The sequence below is a fragment of the Dermatophagoides pteronyssinus genome, unplaced genomic scaffold, assembly GCF_027571235.1.
Source record: "Dermatophagoides pteronyssinus isolate colony J.1.1.1.1 unplaced genomic scaffold, Derpt_VIB-CSIC_2022.12 sq0003, whole genome shotgun sequence".
In the NCBI taxonomy this organism is placed as follows: Eukaryota; Metazoa; Arthropoda; class Arachnida; order Sarcoptiformes; family Pyroglyphidae; genus Dermatophagoides; species Dermatophagoides pteronyssinus.
This window is the reverse complement of record NW_027461527.1, coordinates 1,329,039-1,338,507: the sequence shown is the minus strand read 5'-3', so window position 1 is coordinate 1,338,507 and position 9,469 is coordinate 1,329,039. Positions and strand designations below refer to the sequence as shown.

At 32.1% G+C, this 9,469-nt stretch overlaps 3 protein-coding genes across 3 annotated transcripts; 1 reads left to right on the top strand and 2 right to left on the bottom strand.

Moving 5' to 3' along the window:
- Positions 1-885: 885 nt before the first annotated feature.
- LOC113797780 (putative tRNA (uracil-O(2)-)-methyltransferase) lies at positions 886-3,503 on the bottom strand. The gene has a single exon (XM_027348220.2). It carries the CDS (start codon positions 3,349-3,351, stop codon positions 1,237-1,239), a length of 2,115 nt encoding a protein of 704 aa, XP_027204021.1. The 5' UTR covers positions 3,352-3,503; the 3' UTR covers positions 886-1,236.
- A 61-nt stretch (positions 3,504-3,564) lies between these two features.
- LOC113797884 (U2 snRNP-associated SURP motif-containing protein) lies at positions 3,565-6,758 on the top strand. Its single transcript, XM_027348342.2, has 2 exons — positions 3,565-5,632; positions 5,697-6,758. Exons 1-2 carry the CDS (start codon positions 3,749-3,751, stop codon positions 6,588-6,590), a joined length of 2,778 nt encoding a protein of 925 aa, XP_027204143.2. The 5' UTR covers positions 3,565-3,748; the 3' UTR covers positions 6,591-6,758.
- Positions 6,674-9,013, bottom strand: LOC113797920 (ER degradation-enhancing alpha-mannosidase-like protein 1). Its single transcript, XM_027348390.2, has 3 exons — positions 8,405-9,013; positions 7,147-8,332; positions 6,674-7,077 (listed from the first exon to the last, which is right to left on the bottom strand). Exons 1-3 carry the CDS (start codon positions 8,770-8,772, stop codon positions 6,808-6,810), a joined length of 1,824 nt encoding a protein of 607 aa, XP_027204191.2. The 5' UTR covers positions 8,773-9,013; the 3' UTR covers positions 6,674-6,807.
- Between the last annotated feature and the right edge of the window lie 456 nt (positions 9,014-9,469).

Here is a 9,469-nt window from a genome sequence, read left to right as displayed (position 1 = left end):
TAAAACTAATTGAATCGATTCTACCAAACAAAAAAAAAAGAGAATAATAATGTTTCACACATTTTTTTCCCCGACAATAAACTTTGAACTAAATCATTGAACATCTTTAATTATTTTCATGATTTTCATTTACCATCTAAATGAATGTAACAGCGACAACAACAGTTGAGAAGAAGAAAAAATCATCATCATCATCATCGAATCAATCATTTCATCATTCAATTCTCTACAATCATTAATATTGTTGTTGTTGTTGTTCATGATGATGATTATGATTATAATGATAACGCCGACGCCTGAAATCATTTTTCTTATTCATTATTGTTCATTATTTAAGAAAAATTTTCCATTTTTTTTTCTTTTCACTCCTTTTTTCAAATACCTATGAAGTTTTGTTTTCCAAAAAAAATCCATTGTATTCATTATTTATTGATTATCAGGAAGTTGGCTTTAAAGTTCATAGTCATTGTCACACTATATACACATACCGACACACAAACACACACACTTATATTTTGATCATCAAAGATGTTTCATTTTTTTAAATTCATGTTGTAAATGTAAATAATAAATAAAAGAACTAAATATCCATTCATCAATGATCTTGTCGATCATTAAAACAGCATTTTTTTATTATTAATATTTTCATTCATTATGTATGTCATCCTCATCCTCATCATCATTTTGTTTGATTCGACGACCTTTCGATGGTTGCGACCGATTTTTTAATTTTTTTTTGTTGTTTTTGTTTTTTTTCCTTCGTATTTTTTGTTATATTCGAATGTGTGATCATTTTATTTTCTGTCGTTTTGTTTTGTATGTCATATATATCGATGTAACAATTTTTTCTTCTTTTTCGGTCTCTCTCTATCTCTTTTTTCAATGTAAATATCATGTCCATGTATATCCATTATCGTCATACAAAATCAATGGTTAATTCACGGTCGACAAAATACAATATTCAAAAAAAAACAAGAATTTTTTTTTGTATTATAACAAATGATAAAAAATAGTCAAAATACAAATCAATATAAACATTACAATAACAAAGAATTTGAAAAAAAACAAACATAAATTTAATGATAAAAAATTTTCAATTTTAATATGATAAATGAATAAAGAAAAATAACTTATTTAGTCAAGTGAAAAAATGAATTTTTTTTGGTGTGAAAAAAAGGGTTAAGCATATAAATATAGCGAAGGATTATTCATTCGAAAAAAATTGATTTAATATCATTAAATCGGATGCCTAAATCGACATTCATTGGCTGACAATGGACAGCCACGTGGATGATTCTGATAAAACCAACAATCTTTTTTTGTTTTCATCATTTGTACATCATTTTGATTATTATCAACGATATTTTGGTTACAAATGCGTAAATATTCGATCGTTTGAAATTGAATTCGGCCATTACGAATAGTGAATATGAATTTATGATTTCGAATAAAAGTTTGTAGGCCTCCGCATTGATTTTTCATATGTTTACGTATCCGATCTTTATCATCCGAATCATTATTGGGATTGTTCGAATCAAGCAAATCGATCGCCTCCTGAAAACTCAACGACGATCCATCATAAGGGTCTTTTTCATTGTTCGCCAGAGATATTAGAGCGTTAGACAATCTACTAATGATTTCTTGTTTGATATTCTGATCGATACGAGTACAATTACGTACGGGTTCTTTAGTCTCACGTAAACGTTTTCGTTGATTTGGATCATTCTGTTTTTGTAATGAATTTCTAACTATTTGGCGACGTTTTTGTTGCCATTCTGATTCGATCGATTTATCGTTTTGTTTGCTGAAGTTTTGGTCACCATCATCATTAATGTTGTTGTTTGAAATCAATGACATCGAATAAGTTCGGCCTGTACAGATTAAACAAATACGTTTTGTGGATGGTATACGTAGCTTATCACGTTGACATCGAGCAAATCCAAATTGATAAGAAAGACGTTCAAGAAAATCAATATAACATTGGTATTGACTTTTGGTTGATGGCTCTGTTGTACGTTGAAATTTGAAACCGTCCAAATTATAACAACAACAAGGCAATAGAAATACTCGTGTTTGTGTATTTTGCATGGCAGCCATATAAAGTATCCATGGTGTCAATTCATCCGAATGATTACCGATCATCCAATCACAATGTGGCAGACCAAAATCAATCGAAGTTTCATATTCAAAAAGGTCAATCTTCATTTCGATTAATCGAACTTTTTTCTGTTGATTGTCATTGTTGTATTGATTCCAAATATTTCGTCGTCGTAAATCGACACCATATCCGTCATATTCTTCCTGAGTAAGTATATAGACTAAAAGCCCATTACCGCAGCCGATATCGGCAAATGTTTGTTTCCGTTGTTGAATGGAATCAAACTTTTCCATTTCTTCTTGCCACAATGTAATCAAATAAGCTGCAATGGCAATATCTTCATAGATGAATTTGATCGGATCCGTATTTTCAATGGTTGTCCAAATACGCATCAATGGTTGAACATATTTTTGCTTAAGGCGATTATAATTTTCGCAATAATTTTCTACAGAAATGTTTCTAATTGATCCTTCGAACTTTTTATTATCATGATTGTCGACATAGCTACTATTTTGACTTTTTTCTTCCTCTTTCCATTTGCCCTTGAGTTTGTTGTCAATTATTTCGATATTCTGTTTTCTTTGCTGTCGAATCCATCGTTCGAATTTATTCTTGAAGACATTCTTTAACCATAATTGTGATTCTTTTCCATTTTCGGTTGGTCCCAATGATGGAAAAGAAAGTTCAAGATGAAAGTTTTCCTTATCACAGCTTTTTGTTTCGTCATCATCATCAATCAATTTCAATGCAAAAGCAATGTCATCACTTCCATTGCGAATATTAATTTGAACATGACCAGAATTTTCATCTTGCCCAACATCAACATTGAATCCGGGATCAACATTCACTGGTACAATGATGAATTCATTTAATAATGGATATAGACAGACAAAATCATATTCGATATTATTATTATTAATAGATTGATCAGATGATGCCGAATTCTTCAACAATGATTTAAGTGATTGTTTACGGAATAATTTCCGAAGAATTAATATCGGTCGTTGTTGTTGCAATTCATTTGATTGATCACAAAAATTCAAGAGATTACTATTCTCATCACAAATTTTAAAAATTGAATTAAGGTGTTTAATGCATGTTTTGTAATTTGATGCTAAGAAAAATTGCTCGATTTCATAATGTTCGCTTGGAAATTGCCAAAATCGTTCTAATTTAGCACCAAGTAAACGTTTATTTAGTAGATTTGGACGATGAATATAAAGTAAAGCCGCATGCCAAAATGAATTATCCATCGCCGTAAAATTCGTTTAGAATGATGAACAAAATCAGGTGTAAAAATGCCATGTGACAACTTATTCTGGATAATTTTTTTTTGTTGGAACATTAGCTGACATCTGGTTGAGGATTCTGAATGTAAATATTCTTGGTCACGTGATGGAACAATTTATGTGAATGTTCACAATTGCGATCTCGAATCTTCAGTCAGATGAGCGGCTTCTGTTTAATTGTAATCGATGAATATATCAATCGACTTCATGGTTATTCTATGATTGATTTTATTCAATTTGCCCGTTTCTTAACTGCAAAATCATGTTAAAACTTTGACACAACTAACTGAAGCGTACATCGTCATTGCATTAATTTTTCCTTTGATTGTAACATAATAATCATCAAACATCGAAAGTCAAAATGATGAAATCATTTTCGTTAAATCCGAAGAAAAAGAAAGATATTGAAAAGCAGAAAAAATTGGCCGAAGAAGAAGCTTGTGCCGAGGCGTATGAAGAATTTGTCGCTACATTTGAAACACCAAAATCACAGTCCAAACTATTCGTTCGTGGTACTGTAATCAATCCGAATTCTGGTCAGGAATTAAGTGCTCAAAACTCTGGTAAATTTTATAAGCCAGAAAAACTTGAAGAATTGGAACGGAAAAAATCACAATCACATGAATCCAGAAGTAAACATGACAACGATAAGAAATCAAGTCATCATCATCATTCATCGACATCACCATCAAACATTCATGATAAACCACCAAAGAAAAAAGGTGATGGTAAGAAAAAAAGCAATCTTGAAATATTCAAAGAAGAACTAAAGATGTTACAAGAAGAACGTGAAGAACGATTTCGACAACGAAACAATGTAAAAGAAACTAAATCATCTAATCAAAGTCATAAATCGTATGATGATGATTTGGATGCATCAAATTGTAGTAACAGTAGCTTGACGAAAAAAACTGGATCACATGATACAGGTGATCCAAATACGACAAACATTTATTTGGGAAATTTAAATCCAAAAATGACCGAAACACAATTATGTGAAATATTTGGCCGATATGGTCCGTTAGCATCGGTCAAGATAATGTGGCCACGTAGTGAAGAAGAACGAACTCGGAATCGAAATTGTGGATTTGTTGCATTCATGTGTCGAAAAGATGGTGAACGTGCATTAAAAGCGTTGAGTGGTAAAACATTCATGGATTATGAAATGCGATTAGGCTGGGGAAAAGCTGTACCGATTCCACCCACACCAATTTATATACCTCCAACATTACACGATTTGATCATGCCACCACCACTTTCTGGCCTTCCGTTCAATGCTCAGATCCATGATGAAAAAGATTTAGAATTGCTAAAAAATTATGGAAATGATCCGCAAAAATTATTCCACGAAAATCGAGAAGCATTTGATGATTTATTAACTCGAACTGTAGTCAAAGTAACAATTCCTCAAGATCGAAATCTTCTGTGTCTAATTCATCGTGTAGTGGAATTCGTAGTACGAGAAGGGCCACCATTCGAAGCATTATTGATGAATCGAGAGATTACAAATCCACAATATTCATTTTTATTTGAAAATCAATCAGCTGCTCATATTTACTATCGATGGAGACTTTTTTCAGTTTTGCAAGGTGAACATCCAAGTCGATGGCGAACCGAAGAATTTCGAATGTTTGTTGGTGGATCGTTTTGGCGACCACCGCCCATCAATTTATTTCAACAAGGAATGCCTGAAGAATTGATACCAAACGAAGATGAAGTTAACAATGATTTCGATGATCGTCGATCGACTTCGAGTTCTGATTCTAGTGAATGTTATCATCATCGTCATCGCCATAGACATCGTGAAAATGGTTCATCGAAAAAATCGTCAAAATCTAAGAAACGTCGTCATAAAGAATCATCGGCCAAATCATTGTCATCATCATCATCGAAATGTCATCAATTGAGCAGTAAAGAGCGAGAAAAACTTGAAGATATGTTGCGAGCCTTAAGTCCACAACGCTCAAAAATTGGTGATATGATGGTTTTCTGCATTGAACATGCCGATTCATGGGAAGAAATTGTCGAATGTATAACAGATTCATTGTGCATTTCAGAAACTCCATTGTATAAAAAAATTGCCAGGCTATTCTTGGTATCAGATATTCTGCACAATTGTTCTGTCAAAGTATCTAATGTTTCCAATTATCGTAAAGGATTTCAATCCAAATTACAAGACATTTTTCAATCTTTCTATCAAGCATACATTCAGATTGAAGGTCGTTTAAAAGCCGAACAATTCAAGGTATTTGTTATTTTAACTTTTATGGAATGATTTGACTAATATTTTTTTAATTAATTGTTTATAGCAACGTGTAATGAATTGTTTTCGAGCTTGGGAAGATTCAGCTATTTATTCATCCGATTTTCTCATCAAATTACAAAACATTTTTCTTGGATTGACAAAGCCATTATCATCCTCTGCTACGGTATCGAATCCAACAGTGTTGAAAAATAAAGAATTAGCAAGCAAATCATCATTTTTATTGCTCAACAAATCTACAAATGCTGATGATATTGATGGTGAGCCGATTATTGACCCCGAATTAGATGGAATGGAAATGACATCGATAAATGAGACAGATAATCAGAAATTAATCGAAGACCCATTTAAAAACAAATTTAAAGCATCAAAATGGGAAACCATCGATCCCGATGACCAAGAACTATCAACACCGACAAAGCCACCAACAAAGATAAGCTCAAAATGGAATAAAAATCTCCAAGATATATACGCAGCGGATGAATTGATGGATGAGTCAAATGATGCTGATCAAAATGTTGAGGATATCGATGATATTGATGGCAAACCTTTGGAAGATGATGATTTCATAGAAAAACTTGTTAAAGATGATAAAAACAAAAATCCAACAACTACTTCTGAAACTTCAAACCTACCACGAGAAGTGCTAAGAGATATTGAGCTACAAGTTGTTAAATATCAGGATGAGCTTGAAACAAATGTTCGTTCTGGAAAAAAAGTGTTAGACTTGTATGAAACAATTGGTCAATTGGTGGAAAAATATCGAAATGAATTGATGAAAAAAGCATTGATAGCAAATCAACCTTCATCATCTTTGGGTCGTATGAGATCCAGATCAAGATCTCGATCACCTACAACAAAATTGATATCAAGGCATCATTCATCATCATCATCAGCAACAACATCAATCCCTTCATCCGCATCAAAACGTCGTAGATGACCGAAAAGCAGCAAGAAATTTTCCTCATTCTGATTCTATTTATTTAACCAATTTTTCTTGGATATTTTTAGAGACAACAAATGTTCATTAAAAAAAATTGATTTAATCAAAAATAAATCAATGACGATTATATGTAATTTATAGTAATAAATAAATAATTTTTTTTTTTGAAGATCAGGATTGAGAGAGACACAAACAAATTAAAATATATCAACGATTATTCCACACCGATCACATGACTTAGTTGAGCAAAATAATCATTTTTTAAAGGCAATAATAATTTTCGTTCAGGTTTGATTGGATCACAGTTAGGATACGAATGAATGATATCGGTCGAATTATCAGTGACAAAATCCAACGATGATAATAATGACGAACCACCGAAAACATTTTGTAGCTCATAATTCAATGGAAAAATATGACCTTCGGTGCTGAACAAATAGAATTCGTTCGATTGTTTATTCAGAGGGTTTTCTTTATCAAATAACTAAAATTAAATTAGGAAAAAAATTGAAATGAATATAATTTCATTCATTATTTGATTAGTAATAATTACCAGATAGAGATATTTGCAAGTTTCGCTAAGAAAGAAACTTTCCATTCGATCTTCTAAGCTTTTTTCCTGCACATCATGTACGGTACCGTAGCCACAATTTGATCGACTATATTTATTGATTGATTCGAGCATCATTCGACCTACATGAAGATAAAATGGATTTTTTGTCGCCTGATATAGCTGATAAGTTGATTCGGCTAATTCTGGCCGTAATGGATAGAATGATAATTCGGGTTCCGATTGATGCCAATTGTAACGTTCCGGTAATAGGTCAAATTTACGCCATATATTAAAAAATAGCATATGAGTACAGATGGCTTCTTCAACATCACCGGCCAATAATTGAACAGCTGGCCATGCTGCTGCTAACGCATCGATCCAAGTGTTTATCGTTCGACCATTATACATATTTACATTGACATACATAGGATGTTGTCCAATACCCGAATTGCAAAATCGCCTGCCGCGTCGATTAAAAGTTTTAATTTTATCATAGCTTTCCTTAAACATTTCCCAATACGTTCTTTCATCAAAATATATCCAAGATTTTAAAAGATATTCATAGAATGAATCGATTCCGGCACCAATTCCAGAAATTTCACCAAGCCATTCGCCTGACTCAACATCGATAGAATTGCCGAATAAACCCGTTTTTGCACGAATTGCCCAAAGTGTATTAATTGCACGTTTAGCAGCTATTTCGAATCGAAAATCACCAGTCAATCTACTTAAAATACCGAATTCAAGTAACAAAGAACCAGCACCGGCAGGACAAGTTTCTGTTTTACACCAATGACATAACGTTGAATTCGGTACACCTTCACGTAAATGAACTCGTGGATATGGAAGACCGGTAGTTGATGTTTCCAAGGCTGGTAATAATCGTTCAGCTAGATCTTTGGCCATTAAAATAAGTTCATTATTATACCATGGAGGTCGAATTTCCGGGCCGAACATTAGCCTCTTATCGGTGATTAATAAATGGGCAGATAAAAGGCCACCAAGAACACGAATGGTCGCTTCGAAAACTTGAACTATAACATCGTTATCAAAATTGACCGTATCGATTACAAGTTTGACAGCCCTATGAAATTCACTATAATTTCCCATGACGACCAATGTGTCCAAAGTGTCAATCAAAGTCAGGGAATAATTTCCGAGAACATCGTTTATGTTAATATTCGAACTGTTTGTTGAAAGAAAAATTAATTTGAAATAACTAATAAAATCTTTCTTTTTTCTTTTATTGATATCTTACGGATCATCAAAATCAGGTCCACGTCCACGACAATAGACTGGATTCAATTCATCAGCAGGGAATGCATGTTCCATGTAATTATCATAAGCGAATATAAAAGTTTCTTTTGCCAATTTCAACATTTCAATACGTTCATTTTCGGTGAATGTTCCAAACATTTTGTCATAATGGCCAGGTTTTGTTCGAAACAGATTCTCTACTATTGAATCTGATGGCAATTGAACCATGGAAGACGATTGATTAGAGAGTAATAAAATAAAAATCAAAACGAAATGGACCAATATGGAATGACTGATGAAATTGTTTTTAGTTATGATTCTTATTTTATTCACATTCTTTGGTATCGATGATTTTGCTCTGAAATACATAATTATGTATGATATAATAACTTATCTTCAATTTGAAGATTTTCGCATCGATTCAAATTGACTTTGTTTTGTGATATTTTCAATAATAAAAATAGAGGAACGTTGAAAAATGTGCACATCATTATCATTATCGAATCATTATTATTATATAGAATGTGTAATAAAATTAAAACGATGAAAAAAACAAATACTATTAAAACACAAACAAGCAAAAAAATTAATCGAAAAAAAAAACAAAAATCTAAATCTAATAAACAACGAATAACGTTATAACGCTAACGATCCATTGAATAAAATATGAATTCTCAAAAGCCACGTAATCAGCTGAATGTGGAAAAAAATCCCATCACATCATTTGTGGATTTTTCTCCTTTATTCCAATATACGGATTTAATATTCGAAAGATTTGGCGCGCATTTTTGTATTTTTTTCCAATCCATTTTCTATGATTTGTTTGGAAAATACGTGAAAAAAATATTTTTTGTCAAGTTCTTGTGAATATACAATTTTTTTTCTTCGCTGTCTTTGTTGATGGACAATACACAGAAAAAAAATCGATTCCGATAGAATTAAGTTAGAAAAATCAGAAATTCTAAAAAAACTAATACTTTTGCGCATCGAAAAATAGGAATTCTATTATATAGAATAATGGAATTTTTGCGTCTAGCTTTTTTGGATTACTTGGAACATCGTTATG